The sequence below is a fragment of the Aegilops tauschii genome, chromosome 6, assembly GCF_002575655.3.
Source record: "Aegilops tauschii subsp. strangulata cultivar AL8/78 chromosome 6, Aet v6.0, whole genome shotgun sequence".
NCBI classification, from domain to species: domain Eukaryota; kingdom Viridiplantae; phylum Streptophyta; class Magnoliopsida; order Poales; family Poaceae; genus Aegilops; species Aegilops tauschii.
Genome location: NC_053040.3, coordinates 51,023,424 through 51,042,637, shown reverse-complemented (window position 1 = coordinate 51,042,637; position 19,214 = coordinate 51,023,424). Strand labels below are relative to the sequence as shown.

Sequence of the window (19,214 nt, the reverse complement as noted above, 5' to 3'; positions counted from 1 at the left end):
CACCATCACACTATGGTGTTCCAGGCGGTATTAATTGTGAAACACTTTCCACAATGTCTTAATTGTGTGCCAAACTCGTAACTCAGATATCTCTATGATCATATCATAGACATTTTATCCTCTTGTCACGACGATCTTCAACTTCACTCTGAAATTACTTGAACCTTTCAATAATTCAGACTTGTGTTTCATCAAGTAAATACACTCAGCATCTACTCAAATCATCTGTGAAGTAAGAACATAACGATATCCACTGCATGCCTCAACACTCATTGGACTGCACACATCAAAATGTATTACTTCCAACAAGTTGCTCTCTTGTTCCATCTTACTGAAAACGAGGCCTATCAGTCATCTTGCCCATGTGGTATGATTTGCATGTCTCAAGTGATTCAAAATCAAGTGAGTCCAAACGATCCATCTGCATGGAGTTTCTTCATGCATATATACCAATAGACATGGTTTGCATGTCTCAATCTTTTCAAAAACGAGTGAGTCCAAAGATCCATCTACATGGAGCTTCTTCATGCGTTTTATCCCAATATGACTCAAATAGCAGTGCCACAAGTATGTGGTACTATCATTACTTTTGGCATGAACATGTGTATCACTACGATCGAGATTCATTTTAGGTGCAAGTCCATTGAAGATATTATTCAAATAAACAGAGTAACCATTATTCTCCTTAGATGAATAACTGTATTGCGATAAACATAATCCAATCATGCTCAACGCAAACACCAAATCTCGATGGTAGAGGGAGCATGCGATGCTTGATCACATCAACCTTGGAAACACTTCCAACACATATCGTCATCTCACCTTTAGCTAGTCTCCGTTTATTCCGCAGCTTTTATTTCGAGTTACTAACACTTAGCAACCGAACCGGTATCTAATACCCTGGTGCCGCTAGGAGTACTAGTAAAGTACACATTCATATAATGTATATCCAATATACTTCTGTCGACCTTGCCTGCCTTCTCATCTACCAAGTATCTAGGGTAGTACTGCTTCAGTGACCGTTCCTCTCATTACAGAAGCACTTAGTCTGAGGTTTGGGTTCAACCTTGGGATTCTTCACTAGAGCAGCAAATGACTTGCTGTTTCATGCAGTATCCCTTTTGCCCTTGCCCTTCTAGAAACTAGTGGTTTTACTAACCATCAACAATTGATGCTCCTTCTTGATTTCTACTTTCGCGGTGTCAAACATCGCGAGTTGCTCAAGGATCATCATGTCTATCCCTGATATGTTATAGTTCATCACGAAGCTCTACTAGCTTGGTGGCAGTGACTATGGAGAACCATCACTATCTCATCTGGGAGATTAACTCCCACTCGATTCTAGCGATTGTGGCACTCAGACAATCTGAGCACATGCTCAAAGATTGAGCTTTTCTCCCTTAGTATGCAGGCTTAAGAAACTTGTCAGAGGTCTCATACCTCTTGACGAGGGCACTAGTCTGAAATCCCAATTTCAGTCTTCGGAACATCTCATATGTTCTGCGACGTTTCAAAACCGTCTTTGGTGCCACAATTCTAAACCGTTAGCATACGCACTGAACTATCACGTAGTCATCAAAACGTGTATGTCAGATGTTCCGCAACATCCACAGACGACGCTGAGGTTCAGCACACCGAGCGGTGCATTAAGGACATAAGCCTTCTGTGCAGCAATGAGGACAATCCTCAGTTTACGGACCTAGTCCGCATAATTGCTACTACCAACTTTCAACTAAATTTTCTCTAGGAACATATCTTAAACAGTAGAACTAAAGCGTATGACATAATTTGCAAAGACCTTTTGACTATGTTCATGATAATGAAGTTCATCTGATTATTGAACTCCCACTCAGATAGACATCCCTCTAGTCATCTAAGTGATACATGATCCGAGTCAAACTAGGCCGTGTCCGATCATCACGTGAGACGGACTAGTCATCATCGGTGAACATCTCCATGTTGATCGTATCTACTATACGACTCATGTTCGACCTTTCGGTCTCTTGTGTTCCGAGGCCATGTCTGTACATGCTAGGCTCGTCAAGTCAACCTAAGTGTTTTGCTTGTGTTCCGAGGCCATGTCTGTACATGCTAGGCTCGTCAACACCCGTTGTATTCGAACGTTAGAATCTATCACACCCGATCATCACGTGGTGCTTCGAAACAACGAACCTTCGCAACGGTGCACAGTTAGGGGGAACACGTCTCTTGAAATTTTAGTGAGGGATCATCTTATTTATGCTACCGTCGTTCTAAGCAAATAAGATGCATAACATGATAAACATCACATGCAATCAAATAGTGACATGATATGGCCAATATCATTTTGCTCCTTTGATCTCCATCTTCGGCGCACCATGATCATCTTTGTCACCGGCATGACACCATGATCTCCATCATCATGATCTCCATCATTGTGTCTTTATGAAGTTGTCACGCCAACGATTACTTCTACTTCTATGGCTAACGCGCTTAGCAATAAAGTAAAGTAATTTACATGGCGTTATTCAATGACACGCAGGTCATGCAAAAAATAAAGACAACTCCTATGGCTCCTGCCGGTTGTCATAATCATCGACATGCAAGTCGTGATCCCTATTACAAGAATATGATCAATCTCATACATCACATATATCATTCATCACATCTTCTGGCCATATCACATCACATAGCACATGCTGCAAAAACAAGTTAGACGTCCTCTAATTGTTGTTGCAAGTTTTTACGTGGCTTGTATAGGTTTCTAGCAAGAACGTTTCTTACCTACGTAAAACCACAACGTGATATGCCAATTTCTATTTACCCTTCATAAGGACCCTTTTCATCGAATCCGTTCCGACTAAAGTGGGAGAGACAGACACCCGCTAGCCACCTTATGCAACTAGTGCATGTCAGTCGGTGGAACCTGTCTCACGTAAGCGTACGTGTAAGGTCGGTCCGGGCCGCTTCATCCCACAATGCCGCCGAAACAAGATAAGACTAGTAGCGGCAAGAAGAATTGGCAACATCTACGCCCACAACTGCTTTGTGTTCTACTCGTGCATAGAAACTACGCATAGACCTAGCTCTGATACCACTGTTGGGGAACGTAGCAGAAATTCAAAATTTTCTACGCATCACCAAGATCAATCTATGGAGTAATCTAGCAACGAGGGGAAGGGGAGTGCATCTACATACCCTTGTAGATTGCGAGCGGAAGCGTTCAAGAGAACGGGGTTGATGGAGTCATACTCGTCATGATACAAATCACCGATGATCCTAGCGCCGAACGGACGGCACCTCCGCGTTCAACACACGTACGGAGCAGCGACGTCTCCTCCTTCTTGATCCAGCAAGGGGGGAGGAGAGGTTGATGGAGATCCAGCAGCACGACGGCGTGGTGGTGGAAGTAGCGGGATCCCGGCAGGGCACGGGAGGGAGAGGGAGGCGCCAGGGGCTTAGGTATTGCTGCCCTCCCTCTCCCCCACTATATATAGGGACAAGGGAGAGGGGGGCGCAGCCTTGGCCCTTCCTCCCAGGAAGGGTGCGGCCAGGGAGGAGTCCTTCCCCCCAAGGCACCTCGGAGGTGCCTTCCCCCTTTAGGACTCTTCGTTTTTCTTATCTCTTGGCGCATGGGCCTCTTGGGGCTGGTGCCCTTGGCCCATATAGGCCAAGGCGCACCCCCTACAGCCCATGTGGCCCCCCGGGGCTGGTGGACCCCCTTGGTGGACCCCCGGACCCCTTTCGGCACTCCCGGTACAATACCGATAAAGTGCGAAACTTTTCCGGCGACCAAAATAAGACTTCCCATATATAAATCTTTACCTCCGGACCATTCCGGAACTCCTCGTGACGTCCGGGATCTCATCCGGGACTCCGAACAACTTTCGGGTTACCGCATACTAATATCTCTATAACCCTAGCGTCACCGAACCTTAAGTGTGTAGACCCTACGGGTTCGGGAGACACGCAGACATGACAGAGACGACTCTCCGGTCAATAACCAACAGCGGGATCTGGATACCCATGTTGGCTCCCACATGCTCCTCGATGATCTCATCGGATGAACCACGATGTCGAGGATTCAATCAATCCCGTATACAATTCCCTTTGTCTATCGGTATGTTACTTGCCCGAGATTCGATCGTCGGTATCCCGATACCTTGTTCAATCTCGTTACCGGCAAGTCTCTTTACTCGTTCCGTAACACATCATCCCGTGATCAACTCCTTGGTCACATTGTGCACATTATGATGATGTCCTACCGAGTGGGCCCAGAGATACCTCTCCGTTTACACGGAGTGACAAATCCCAGTCTCGATTCGTGCCAACCCAACAGACACTTTCGGAGATACCTGTAGTGCACCTTTATAGTCACCCAGTTACGTTGTGACGTTTGGTACACCCAAAGCATTCCTACGGTATCCGGGAGTTGCATAATCTCATGGTCTAAGGAAATGATACTTGACATTAGAAAAGCTCTGAGCAAACGAACTACACGATCTTGTGCTAGGCTTAGGATTGGGTCTTGTCCATCACATCATTCTCCTAATGATGTGATCCCGTTATCAACGACATCCAATGTCCATGGTCAGGAAACCGTAACCATCTATTGATCAACGAGCTAGTCAACTAGAGGCTTACTAGGGACATGATGTTGTCTATGTATCCACACATGTATCTGAGTTTCCTATCAATACAATTCTAGCATGGATAATAAACGTTTATCATGAACAAGGAAATATAATAATAACCAATTTATTATTGCCTCTAGGGCATATTTCCAACAATCTCTTGAAAACACCTTCGTGATATCAATCTTTGCTCGAAGAAATACTTCGAAGACTTCGGTAAAGAGGCTGCAATTGGACTGGAGCAACAATGTTGTCACTCTTTCACCCACACGAATATTACCAATAATGGTTTTTAAAAGCGCCTTGAGTCACTCATCCAAAAGGATGGAAAGCTTTGATCGATGAACGTACTTTGGCTGGGGAAGATCCCCTAGAGGGCAGGCCGTCGAATCACTATATCTTCATTATGGTGTCGATGAAAGATTTCACCTCCACAAAGAATCAGACCAACAAAAAAAGCTTGACGCAGCAACATTAATTCATCAGATCCGAATAACCGGATCTGCGAGGACGGAAAACTCTCTAACCTCATGGCACCGCCAAAAGAACGAGAGAAAATTTATTTTCACAAAACTATGATGATCACTAGACGTTGATAAAGAACATAGAGGTCTTGAAGATCCGACCCCCCCCCCCCCCTAGGCGGAGGCGAGGGAACCTAAATTTCTCAGATGGTGGCGGGGCACGAGAAAACGGTAGCTCCTACGAAGGACATGTTAGACAAAGCATCTACACACATATATGTATGTGCTTGAACCCAGTAAAATATCAGGATTGAACCCATCACCTTGAAAGCAACACTTGATGAGAAGCCTAAAAGCCCACAAAGTAAAACCCTCCCGCAGCTTCCTAGGGAGTATTTTCAGCGAAAGTTGATTATAAATAGGTCGATGAACCGCATAGCTTTGTTCAGTAAAACCAGACATAACTGTTACTTGATGGTAATGAAGTAACAAAGGCTTATCACATAATTGTTTGGAATAGACTTTCTGATATGCTGTAAAAAATATATTACTACAATAGTACTACTCCTACATGTCACTGATAATCCCACCCTGAAAAGGGGCAACTGATGAACCATATCGTAGAACAGATGGCAACCGATGATCAATAAGTAGAATATGTGTAGTTTATGGGCTTAATCTGTGAATATCCGCACACATCGAAATCAAAGGCTTTGATCTGGCGAGCATTGATCGATCGATCTCGGTTTGAGATCACACTCCTGGATCCAGATCTAGATTAGAATTGGGGGCTAGAGAACGAACAGAAGAAGCTGGGATTTGGGGTTCAGCGTGTATGAAGACAGTTCATACTACTCTCGCTGTGTCACGCTGTACATCACACATTCCTCTCCACCTACTGTCTCACGCTGTACTTATACATCGGCTGAGAGGAAACCCACGCGCGATCTGGTCACACCTAACACGGACGCACGCACGCGCATGCCAATTGACGATTTTTTTAATATGGCGAAATATATTTGGAATTGTTTGAAACCACGTGTTATAACACGTAATTATACAGCTAATACCGTAATACAAACATTTAGCAATAATATGTTCATCCTAAAAAGATAGTTTTAGATTTATCTAGATACATGTATCTAGACACATTTTGTCTAGATACAGATGACCATACAAGTTTTCTTGGCTAAGCTAGCTCATAGATAAGCTTTGAGAGATGAAGTAACTTGGTGACCAAGGAGTGTAGCAAACTTATGAAGCAAGATTTCTTATGGGCTAAGGAATGGATGGCTATATATGGTCTCCTTTTGGGAGAGTTTGATAAATAAATAAAAACACAAGGGTGTCGAGTAGCTCACTTGATCTTGTACACAAATCAACTAAAGATTAATGACCAAGAGCTTCGAAGTTTCTCCCCGTACATGTTGTGTTTGTTGGTCTGCTAATCATGATTGTGCAATGAGTTCTTCTGTGTTATTGAATGTCTTGATTGGCAAGTGTGATCAAGCGACTCTGGTGTCAACCCCAAAGTTTCACAACTGGAACGAGGTGTGAACCTCGGATAATGTATAACTCAGACGATATATTGTATTTTGGCTCATCTATTTTTGTTTGCTTTTTTGTTGCGGAAATTGAGAGCATTTATTAAATAAAAATGGTCATGGAGTCATCACCCATGAGGCTAGTGACCAAGAAGGAAGGAGCTAAGTTAGGTCAACCCCCACTTGGCTGAAGCGAGCAAGAATGCTCCGCACACAATTGGGCTCGGAGATTGGCAGCTCTGTTAACATGTTGAATTACAAACGAATTAGCTGCAAGAGGGGCCTGCGACAATACGACCGATCCTTCCCTACCTCTTCCTTCTCGTCACAGACATTCTCCATCGGTTCATTGCGCAGGATCCACTACCCCGACAGCACCTAGCCGACGATGCCTCATGTCCCCTGCGTCAATACGCGGATGACACGCTCATCATCACGAGAGCTAGCGTCGAGGCAACGACTTGTATGAAGGCGATCATGGACATATTCTCCAACGCCATCATGCCCATGATCAATTTCAGCAAGTACGGTGCCATGGTCCAGGGGTGCCACTGGACACCGTAACTCAACCCATCAGGCCGACGTAGGCCCCCCATGCTAATATTGGGCTACAGACTCTAGCCTGGCTTATGGGCTCTCCAAGAAGAAGGATATCGGCATTTGTGTCATACAAGTCAAGGAGACCGGACCGACATTGGACTCCTCCAATCGCCATAGATTGCTTAGGACTCTATAGCCCTAATCATGTTGCTGATAGCCGAGCAAAGGCTACTTTCCATTCTAGAACATCAGCTTTTTGCAATTCAAATCCCCGAACTTTATTTCATCACAACTTGTAAATGACGTTGCTATTATACAGTGAATAAAATCCTATTCCTATAAACGAAAATAGCTAATTGACACCATTTACACGTGTTGTACAACATTATTTATTTATTATTGGGAAAGACCACGGATTTTTTTTAACAGATGAAAGACCATGAATTGACTATTATTTATTTGCGTCATTGGAAGAATCTGTTGTGCCCAAGGTTTTGCAAGCGTTCGAGAAAAAGAAAGAACCGAACATAATACAGGAAGAGTTTTCAAAATTTCTATTGCCGTTTAGTTAAACCTTTTTTCACTCACTGGATGTGAATGCTCGCGCTGAGTTACCCACGAGAGCCATCATCACTAGTTCACTACGTACAAAAACAAGGTGAAAGTTCCCATATACAGTTAGCTGCTCAAACAAACATAGGTAAACTATATATCCTATCCAAAGTAACACTGTTTCACATCGGTGAATACACCGGCTCATTTGCACATTTTTGTTGAAACTATCATGAGGGAAAGGCTCCCCACCTGAATAAATTTTTATTTTTTGTTTTTGTTTTTACAAACTAGACAAGGCGAGAAGTAAAGAAGTCTCGCCAGAGACCGGCATGAATTTTGTCTTCCACCTTCCTAAGGCGGTGAGACCACAAAGTGAGGCGCCGCAAAGATATTTTATTTTTTATGTATGTGTATATCAGTATATATGCATACATATACGCTGAGGGATCCTTCAAAATTACTGGTGGACATTGTTAGCTTTCTTTGCCTTGTTTCAAAAAAAATAAAAAATTGGGAATGATAAAGTCACATAGACGGGAATAACAAAGTCACATAGTCTATAAGGCAAACCGAATTGTGCAGAGTACCAAGACAAGGCTCCGACGCTGAGCATAAATAGATAAGTAAGGCATAATAAATGAACCTGGCGAACGATTAGGGCATCTGATTTGCAAGTACCTACTCATCTTTGTTTCCAGGAAACTAATCAAGTAGGTAGGATCCAACGATGGCAGTGACTAGCTATATGGTGGCCTTGCCAAGGTTGAACTTTGTTTCCCCGGTGAGAATCGCCTTGCAGTTCATGATGGTGACCGTGGGTTCCTGCCGAGCCGCGATGTGGCGTTTGCGACGAACCTTGGCGGCAGAGTCCTTCACCCTCTTGGCGCGCCCGCAGTGCTTGCGCAGCTCATACTCGCCCATGTAGGTACAGTTGGATTCGTCCTTAAGTTGAGCTTCTTGTTCCAACTTTTCCCTATATAGCTTCTCGTCTTCAAATAGAGATTCTAATTCATTTCCAGGAAACTCGCCCATCCAGCAAGGCGTGTACGGGAAAGATGCGTCTGTCTTTCCATATGGTGGTTCATCGTAAACTGCTCCCATCCATGGCCTTGAACTGCCCAGGTCCTGAAATTTTGAGATACTCCAGTCATAGGCCAGTCCTCTGGTTGTTATTGCAGATGAAATCAAGAAGACAACCTCCTTGTAAGGATGAAACCCAAGGAGGAAATAATCTTCATCGACGTCTTCAGCCTCTTCAACGACGTTTTCAGTGTCAATAACGTTATCCTCATCAGAGTTCCAATCATATTTCTCTTCCATGGTCGCTTTGTGATTCTCGGGATCTTCAGAGCACCACTTACGGTAGTTAACATCTTGTAAGATCCATTGTCTGCCCACTTGTTGAGCATAGTCATCATGTTCAAAGGTCTTAAGACATGTATCATGTTTTAATATCCATTCTATTCGACCGCATGATTCACTGAGATACCAAACCTGAAGTCGATTTCGGTCATCAAGTATTGCATAATACACCCCTCTCAACGATCTCCCGAGATGCTGGTTATTGGGGTATCCCATCAATTCACTGGCACCTGGTAGTTTAATTACTCTGTATGTGTGATTTGACAAGGACATTCTACAAACATAAACATTAGGATAAAGTAGATTAATAACAGCACGAGTGGATCATCGTGGTATACCCATCGCATTTGTTGAAAGAGAATGACAACTGAGGAGGGAGCTACTACGGTACCTGGTAAGATAGCCATGCCGGCAATGGATGTAGAGCGCGCTTTGCTGGTGCTGGTAGACGGCATGATAACTATATACTGATAACGATAGTGATCATACCACAAATTCCACTGCATGTTGGCGACGATCCCTGCAGCCTCCCCTTCCCGAAGGAAGGTTGTCTTCTCCCATCGCCGAGTCACCGACGAGAACACATGGATGAAGTATGACGCAGGGGGCCACTCCGATTCGAGCAACGGGTTGTCGCCGTCGGTTTCGCCGTCGCAGGGCAGTGGGGCGCGTGGGATCAGAAAGACCTGGTAGTGCAGCAAGACAACAGGAAAATGATCCCACTATTTCTATTTATCTCAACATGCACACATGCCGCCTCATCCACACCACTATTTTTATTTCTCTCAAAACATCCATGGAAAATGTTACTTATACTATTTCTCTCAACATGACACGTCGCACTTCATCAGCCCCACTATTTTTATTTCTCTCAATATGCATGAAAAATACTAGTTCTATATTCTATCAACATTTTACAGCTATATAGTAATCAAATACAGAAAATCATATGTATTTTGTCTCCGTTCTCATCCTCAAATTTCACACAATCAAATCTTATAAAAATAATATATTGCAACCAATTTTCACAACGGCGTGTGAGATATTATCTAGTCATGTAGTTCTCCAATGCTATGACCGAAGATGGATTGTCGTGTAGTAGTAGTTATTATACTCTCTCTGTAAACTAATATAAGAGCGCTTAGATCACTACTTTAGTGATCTAAACGCTTTTATATTAGTTTACGGAGGGAGTATGTGTTTACGTACAGTCCCGACTATATTGCATCTCATGATAAGACTCAAAATGAACGTGTGCTTGGTTGGCTTAACTGATGTGCGAAACTTGATTGTCCGGATTTGGCCAGAAGGTTGAAGAGCTGGCACTAGAAACATTACGTCTTGCCGATCGTCCTCGTGATCCACGAGATCCACGCGCCCTCGTCGTTCGCATGTGTACGTACGTACGGCTCTGCCTCCCGTCGTACTGAAATGACTAGGCACGCAGGGAAAAGGTTGGGAGAAACCAATCATTCCAGCATATGCCAGGCTCGTGATCATGAGTTTTGCGTCCGACCTTGATGTCCGCTCCACAGCCACCGATTTTTTTTTTTTTTTGAATGTTGCACAGCCACCGATTTCGTCGGAAATTCCTTCAAGAGGGCACTGCATGCTCTGGTAGGCCCTCGGCCTGCCTGACCAGCCCGTGAGCTAGTTGAGCATCAGTAAGTTAATCCAGCCCGTGAGGCCACTGCTCTGCTCCTGTGAATGCTGCTAAGCCCACGACTTAAACACCCACACTAATCTAACCCACGTCGCTCTGCTCCGCCTATATAAACCACACCAGCCCAGCCCATTCTCTGCATCTTACTTGTGTCCATTCTCCTCCATTCGCTTCGCTAGCTTTACACACAGCCCCCCGGTAGCAGGCTAGCAGAAAGCAGATCGATGTTGCTCTCTGGTCGCATGGCCGCATCCGCCCTCCTCCTGCTCGTCCTCCTCGTCGCCACAGGCACGTCCCACTCCCGCCCAATCCCGCTCTTCCCAGCGTCAGCGAGCGAGCTGTGGATGATGCCTAATTTGTCACCGTGATTTTATTCATTCATGTGCACTGCATGCAGAGATGGGGACGCCGACGAGGAAGGTGGCGGAGGCGCGGGACTGCCTGTCCAAGAGCCACAAGTTCAAGGGCGCGTGCCTCAGCAGCAGCAACTGCGCCAGCATCTGCCGCACCGAGAACTTCCCCGGCGGCGAGTGCAAGCTCGACTCCTTCGCGCGCAAGTGCTTCTGCAAGAGGGTCTGCTAGCCGTGCTCGCTCGGCCCGGCCGGCGCCGCGAGGTCCGATGCTAGCTACGGTAGTACGGTTGCTAGATCATCTTCGTCAGTCAGTGTACTTGTTCACGTTTGTCAGTACTTGTTCTTGTGTGTCCCGTAATAAAGTAGAGAATCAATCGGGGTCTCGATGGTCTAGTTGGCAGTATAAGCCGTGCTTTTCTTTTGCTGCTTTGTGTCATTGTATGTGTTGTAATGTGACAAGGTCGTTGTTTCAGCATGGACGGATCGTTTGTTTGGTGCTACTAAATTCGAAGAGAAATGCTATTGTTGTGACTCCTACATTTTAATTTCAGGAGACGGATTTTCGAAGCCGCGTGAACATTTCATCTGTATACATGAACAACTAAGTTGAGCATTAAAATGATCCATAGACTCTGAGCGCGAACTTTTCTGTACAATTTTTTTTTCTGTTTTATGTAAATTATATTAAGGTATTCAGATTTTATTAAACCAATAATACCATTTTGTTTCCCCTATGATTTACGTGTTCAGTTCATAATAGACAAAAAGCATTGTCTTTTTTTCCGTCGATTTTTTTATTTGAAAAGGAGAAAAGGCCCTCGGCCTCTGCATCGACCCGGATTAATCGAGATACTTTATGTCTTAAGAGGTACTACCTCGCCCGGGTTTATTAGGCCTCCTCTTTATTTTGCTAAAGTTTGACCATATATTTAATTAATAAAATTATCTGGCAAAAATTATGCCATTAGAAACCTCTTTCCAATACAAATCCAATAAAAATACCTTTTGTAGCATGTATTTTGGATTTTGTTAGTCTAGTAAATGGTCAAAATTTGACAAAAATAAGAGTGGGTCTAATAAACCCCGACGGATGAAGTAGAGCCGTATCCAAAATAATGTTAGCTTAACTTTAATTTGGACTATCCTTACCTGAATCAAAATCTAATTGTCTCTTTTTGTGAGGAAGCGAGAAATTCCATTTAAGATCAATCATAAAAGGATTGAAACTCAAATTTTAGCCAACCCATGGAAGCCTTGGCTACACCTCATCAAAGAAGAGGAAAACACCAACTCCAGAAAAAAGAGAAGAGGTAAACATTAAGGCGGAGTATCTAGTGAAAATCACTAATCAGTGAAAATCTGGAAACTTGTAATCATGGGCGTTGGATCACTGGCGGATGGTACAGATGAAAGGCGGGTTTGCTAACCAGCCACTTAAGGGTATTTTTCAGATAACCCCTTGTCTTACTCAGGGGCAGGAAATCTTTTGACGCCGCAGCCCATGAACGATTCGTCTTCGATCTCTCGTGCGAAGATGGCGCCGCCGGCTGTAAGCCCTCGCCCGCCGCCGGAGGTGATGATAACGCCGTCGCTGCTCCTTCCTATCCCATGGCCCCACCTTCTCGTAGACCTGCACCGGCCCTCGTCGCCGTCGACGCCCTCACTCTTCCGTCCTCTCTCATGCCCCTTGCCTCAGACCTAGCCCTGCACCGGCCCCTGTACTGGACGCCCTGCTAGCATTATGTTTTGAGCTTTTGAGAGGTTGAGATTTTTTTGTATCCTCGAAAACTTGATACAATGTTTAACACGGATTTAACTATTTTCGTCAAAGGTTGAGACCTAGCCCTGCACCAATGCTTATGCTTTTTCGTCAAAGGTACAAACTTGACACGGATTTAACTATTTTCGTACATAGTTGCTCACTCATCAAAGATTTGATGATAATTGTTCATTCAAATTTCAAGGTACGGTCTTCTTCTTTTTTCTCATATGGTTCCTTTTAAGATACAGTGTTTATTTTGCGTTTTGTCCTGGGCCCCTAGATTTCTAGAGACGCCCTGCCTCTATCCATGCATGGCATGAAAACCCATTTGGGCGGACAGATGGATATGGGGTTGATAGCGGTCGGATCTCGAGGGAAGGCTGTGGCGTGTGGGGAGGCCACGACCGTCACGTCATTGGTGGAGGTTGTCTAGTTAGAGATCGCGAGATGTGTGATGGGTTTTTCCGAGTTATTTTTTTTCATTGTTTTCTTACATGTAGGAGGGGCCGAAGGCGGGCGAAGGACTGGCAGAGCGCGTTGGAGATGCCCTAACTAGGGATGCAAGCGGCACACCGTTTAAGCCCACTTACCAGTCTAACAGTTCAAAAAAGTTCTATTTTTCTGAGAAAATAAACTACTCCTATCAAGCTAACAAAAAAAAGGGCTTTGTGCCGCGGTTTACCGCGCCATTTTCATCCCTGCCCCTAACCAACGGGGCTGATTTTTACCCGAGCTATGCTTGAAAAAGAAGTTTGGCGCCTCGTGCACCCCTCCTCGTTGAAGAAAATAAAAACAGAGCACCGTTTGGACAATGCACACCTCTGCTTGTGTCTCATGGGCTTTTACGTTTGCCTGTCTAGTAATGGCCTTATGGGCTCTCACCAGCAGCGGTCTCATGGCCTGGCTAGTCGTCCCCGTCTCTTCAGCGTCACTTTGGACCTGGGCTTGACTGACCGCACACCCTGCACGACCTGTGAGCGAGATGACGACGACCAGCTTCCTCCCCCGCTCCGCGGTGGCGCCGCCGCTGGACGACGACGACCTGCTCTGCTGTTAGTTGTGTAAACCTGTTGTAATATGGTCGTGGTAAAACCTGGAAGGTGCCCATGTGTTGGTGCACTGTGGGTGAGTGGAGTGATGGTGAACTGCATCTGTTGCAACCATCAGTTCACGTAGTGGGTGTACTGAGTGTGTACCCAAGTACTGTAGCAGAGTGTGGGCTGTGTGCGTGCACTGGTATGGCTACAGTGGTGTTGGTTTCTGTAACTGGACATCAAAAGAGCAGAGCCGGAGTGTGTCGCTGGTTCAGTGAATGAAAAGGGCATTCGTTGCCTGGAAAACCAACCTGTGTGTGTGCTGCTCTGCTCCTCCTCTGTTTTTGCTTGTGTCCATTTGGTCGAACAGCTTGCGTGCGTGTGTGTATCCACCCAGATTTAGGCGAGAGAGAGAGGCTCTTGCCAACATCTGCGAGATCCTCCTCCGCCTACCCCCACAGCCGTCCTCCCTCCCGCGCGCCTCCCTCGTCTGCAGGCGGTGGCGCAGCCTCCTCTCCGACCCCGCCTTCCGCCGCCGCTTCCGCTTCCACCATCGCCGCAGCCCTCCGCTCCTCGGCTTCATCGACGCGAACCAGGGCATCACCTTCCAGCCGGCCCTGGACGCCCCCGTCCGCCTCCCCCGCGGCCACTTCTCCCTCAACCTCCACGACCGTTACATGACCCTCGGATGGCGCCACGGCCTCGCGCTCTTCTTCCTCCCGATCCCGCTCCAGGTCGTCGTGTGGGACCCCGTCGCCGGCGTCCAGCACCGCCTGGCCGTCCCCCCGGGGTTCGGGTTCCACCCGTTGGAGAACCCCATCAACGGGACGGTGCTCCGCGCCGCCGGAGAAATCGACCACTTCCAGGTGGTCTTGGTAAGCAGCGACGGGAAGCAACCTAGAAGAGCGCTCGCCCGCGTTTACTCGTCGGAGACCGGCGTATGGGGTGATTCCATCTCGTGCCCGGTTCCATTGGTGTCTATGGTTCATATAGGCGAGCCCGCTAGCTGTACTGGCGGGGGATTGCATTTATTGGTTGGTTTCAGCATCGAATATCCTCGAGTTTGATTTGGAGAGGCAGACCCTAGCTGTGACATTGTTGCCAGCGCAGGTGCTCACCAGCCGCAATCGCCATGTCTCGGTTATGCGGGCGGAGGGTGGTGAGATGGGTCTCCTCGTCGTGTCGGGCTTCATCGCCCAATTATGGAAGAGGGAAACAGACTCGCATGGCGATGTTTCTTGGAGCATTGGAAGAACTATTGAACTGGACAAGTTACTTCCCCCAAATTCAGAGAAAGAGCCACCAAATATGATAGGTTATGCGGAGGAAAATAATGTGGCGTTCTTCTGGACAGTTGGCGGTGTCTTCATGGTCCACCTTGAGTCATTGCAGCTCAAGAAACTTCCTGTTACCGGCATCGCTTATCGTTACTATCCATTCGAAATTGTCTATACTCCAGGTATTAGCATGCCTTTTCACTGAGGATATAACAAAACAGAGTTATTTTTCATTGTAATCTGTATCTTGTTTATGCGTCATCGAATCTGTTTGGCCTTTTCTTTGTAATGTTCTATGCCGTTTGACTTGTTATGCTTGTATAACAGGCATTGGTGGTGGACACGAGGGAGCGGAAGTGGTGAGGCATTTGTGGTGGACACGGTGGAGACAATACATAAGACAATTATTCAGTTAGATATGATATTGTGATGTACTGGTCGAGCAGGTAAGCTTTTCTTCCACATGCAAGTTGAGGTATCTGAACTGTTTTTTTACGAATATGTATCGCTTTACTTTTTATTGCCATTTCTCAAGTACCAAATTGCAAGAGCATAGTCTATGAGTCTCTCAACAACCCTTTGCTCAACTATTGCCCACCTAGTGGCCTCCCATCATGCTTTCATGGATCGCTGCCTCATGGATGTTTTCTCCAGGCCCAGCTTCTCTGCCTTCACATAGATGAGGAGTCTGTCACGTTAAGCGTGTAGCAGAATGAAATACTTCCTCCATCCTGTGCTCAATTGAAAAACTTGAATACTCTTTCCTCGTTGGCGATTCTTGTAATTGGGTGCTGGTAGATGGTCCAGTTGCGATTGCTTTGAGTGACAATTAGGATCTGAGTGAGCGTGATCTGGTTACCGGAGTGAAATCTCTGGGTATAATGAGTATCTTCATGTTCCCTTGGTACAAATTTCTGAATGAACCAAATCATATGCTCTGTACTGAAATTTCTGTGCTCATAAGAAAAAAAAATCGATGGACCACATTCCCTATCATCTTCTCTCATAGATTCACACTTCATTTAGGTTTTTGAATGTAATATAAATACATCTGGGTTAGCAAATGTTCATGAAAAGAATGCCTAATGAGCTATAAATGCAGCTTGACTAAAGATCTAAAAAGGTCAGTTGTCATATCTGCTAGACAACTGATAATTACTGTTTGAAGTACAACAAAGGAAATTCTGCATTACTAAATACTCCCTCCGGTCCTTTTTAGTCTGCATATAAGTTCTATTGGAAGTCAAATTATCTCTAATTTGACCAAATTTATAGAAAAGAGTACCAACATTCGCAATGCCAAATCAATATTGTTTGATTCATTATATAATGTAGTTTCATATTATATCTATTTGGTATTGTAGATGTTGATATTTTTTAATATAAATTTGGTCAAAGATTGTAAAGTTTGACTTGAGACAAATTTAAACAATGATATACGCGAGAAGAGCTATCACTATGAGTGACAGCGGAACTATGCAGTACATGAGGTGGCGGTTATGAGTCCTCTCTCGCGCTAGCGTGAACCTCAAGTAACTAGCTTCTGCTTTTTGTCTGCTTTTGAAGCCTTTATGGCTGGCGCCTGAGACCCCCTCCACTTGCGCTTGACACTCAGGCCACTCGTTGTACACTACCGGAACCTCCCCTTGTACACGACATAGCACTGCTTCTTCGCCATCAAGAATCTAGGTACCTGTTAGAATTGCATCTTCATCAAGAGAATGTATAATCATATATGCAACAAAATATACTTGAGCAACACGAAAAAGAAAGGGTTAGCAACTAGATGCAACATATAGTAAACATACAAATAATGAACGCAGTTTCATCGTACGCAAACTAATTAACTAGAGGTACGCAGGTTATCGTACCCAAACTAACAAAGTAGCGTTACGCAAGTTCGGCAGGGATCGTGGACATCACAAAGTTTCATCGCTACAGAAAGTATACAAGTTCAAGCGACACATATCATCATCATCGGCATCGTAAATCACTAGAAGTTCCATCCTTCCATATCACCGAGGATGGACCCTAACTTCTTGAACGGCGTGAGGTCCTGACGTTGCATGCCTATGCGAGTTCGGACGTCAGCTCATGATATAGGGCCGTCGTGGAACATCCCCTTCTCATCGACGACTTCTTTCAGGATGATCGTCACAATGTCCCTCTGGATGTGAAAGAAGTCATCTTTAAGTTTATAATCCGCTTCTCCATGAGATTCTACCCACTTGCGGATATGATCATCATTTCTGCTTGTCATGCGAAGCTTTTGGTGATCCGTTCTGAACTCCATCATGAGATGGAGGTGGTAGAATCCATCGTTCTTGCTTGGTTTTGGGACATGGATGCAGCAGAAGTTAGTTTTATGCGAGAACCCCAACTTCTTGTTCCTTTGTTTCTTGATCTGCAGGTGGCCACCCCTAATGCTGAAGCCTTGGAGAGCATCATCTAGAATATTCATTACGTGGGTGTAGTCCTTCTCGTAGTTTCTGGTAGGGTCGAAATACACGCCCGTGACATGGAACATGGCCGCACCTTTGACGGGTACACGCTCTTCAAAATCCACCGTCTGACTGCTATGTGCTCTGGCTTGTTTGTAGGCAGTTGAGCCTATCTTCCCCGGTCTCTTCCTCTCCTTTTTCTTGGGCTGACCTTCCAGACCCTTACTTAACCCCTGCCCCAGTGTTGTCGGGCTAAGCATTGTACGACCCCCGGCTAGTTGAGCCTGTGTTGGGGCGGCATCTTCAGGCGTGTCCTGTGAGGATTTCATGAGGAGAGACTTCTTGTAATCCCTGCTAGGACGTTTCTGTCCGGGCAGATCATCCATATCCTCATCGGCATGCTGATAGCCCGATTCGTCATATGACTGACTCATCATATCTAAGTCATCGTCATAGGCGCCTGTATTGAGGAAACTCATTGGGTCCTCCTCCATCTCATCATCCATTCTTTGTTCTACGGGGGCAATTACATCGTCGTCCGCCGCTCTCTCCCGACACTAGACGCTGGTAATTGCGTAGGCGGGGTGGTGGTCTCCATACATGCTTGTTGATGTGTGGCTATTGGTGTGCTCTCGGCCGGCTCCAGACGAAGAAGATTCTTCGGCCATAGCAGCACCCGACCCTTGCAGCTTTCAGTCCGCAGCGGGGTCTCGTCGTCCTCTCCCCTAGTCGTACTGGAGGAGGCAAATCCTCGTGCCTCGATTTCACACTCGACGAGGTAACCCTAAAGTGCCCACCGGGCATCGGCTGGCTGTGGAACGTGAGTTCCAAGGGCTTCGTTATCACCCCCTTTCCCACGTTCACCTTCTGGCCTTTGATCAAGTAGAGTACGGTGCACGGGGTTTCGTCGGCCTGCAAACACATGTCTGCGGCGTAAAACATCCGAAAGGCAACGAAAATGGAATATTCTAGATATATGTTGGTGCGACATGTAAATACCGTGAGGGCGTCGAGCTCAGCCAAAGACGAAGACCCGCCTAGCGCGCCAGAGACTGAGGACGGGCTGCTATGAGCGGGTGCGGGTGCGAGAGCAGGCCCAGTTACGTGAGCAGGTGATGGTGCGGTGGTGTTGTTCACGGAGTTGCTCGCGACGAAACTGAGCATGGGGAAATCATGTACCGTCTTGTCTGAATTTTCCTTCGTCCAGTTGATGATAGCCGAGATCAAGTTAGTAGCAAAATCATTTCTGCACGCATTTACAGCTGCATCGACTGCCTGCTGTAGCAACTCATTTTTCTCCTCGGCTGCTTTTTCCGCATCCTCAGCTGCTTTTTTCTCAAACGCAAGCTTCACCTTCTCGTCGATGTCCGCCTGATTAAACTTCTTTTTCTGCTTCTTGGCCTCCGGGCCCTCGTTGTAAAACACCTTTCACGTGGTGCCGTCTCCGGCGCCATGCACACATCCATATTGCGGCCGCTGGCCCAAAGGAAGTCACTTAAGTTTGTTCAAGGCCCTGTTTGAGAGGGGTGTCCCACTTGGGCCTCATCGACGAAGTAGGGCTTTCGGCTGCAAGCTGGTGTTGCTTCCCCTGCAGAAGGAACATGAA

The 19,214-nt window shown here is 46.0% G+C and overlaps 3 protein-coding genes and 1 pseudogene across 3 annotated transcripts in view; 2 read left to right on the top strand and 2 right to left on the bottom strand.

Moving 5' to 3' along the window:
- The window catches only part of LOC109735745 (uncharacterized), a 157,307-nt gene that overhangs the window by 34,346 nt on the left and 103,747 nt on the right, over positions 1 to 19,214 (bottom strand). The gene's annotated exons all lie outside the window — the stretch shown is intronic.
- Positions 8,195 to 9,470, bottom strand: LOC141025523 (uncharacterized). Its single transcript, XM_073500996.1, has one exon. The coding sequence runs from the start codon at positions 9,349 to 9,351 to the stop codon at positions 8,458 to 8,460; it is 894 nt and encodes a 297-aa protein (XP_073357097.1). The 5' UTR covers positions 9,352 to 9,470; the 3' UTR covers positions 8,195 to 8,457.
- Positions 10,638 to 12,479, top strand: LOC109781554 (defensin-like protein CAL1). The gene is made up of 2 exons (XM_020340142.4): positions 10,638 to 11,029; positions 11,139 to 12,479. Exons 1-2 carry the CDS (start codon positions 10,966 to 10,968, stop codon positions 11,321 to 11,323), a joined length of 249 nt encoding a protein of 82 aa, XP_020195731.1. The 5' UTR covers positions 10,638 to 10,965; the 3' UTR covers positions 11,324 to 12,479.
- On the top strand, positions 13,839 to 15,687 carry LOC109735750 (uncharacterized; annotated as a pseudogene).

Coding starts and splice junctions, on each gene's coding strand:
- LOC141025523 (XM_073500996.1), bottom strand. CDS start 9,351: ATGTCCTTGTCAAATCACACATACAGAGTAATTAAACTACCAGGTGCC.
- LOC109781554 (XM_020340142.4), top strand. CDS start 10,966: ATGTTGCTCTCTGGTCGCATGGCCGCATCCGCCCTCCTCCTGCTCGTC. Junction 11,030..11,138: donor CGTCCTCCTCGTCGCCACAG/GCACGTCCCACT, acceptor CACTGCATGCAG/AGATGGGGACGCCGACGAGG.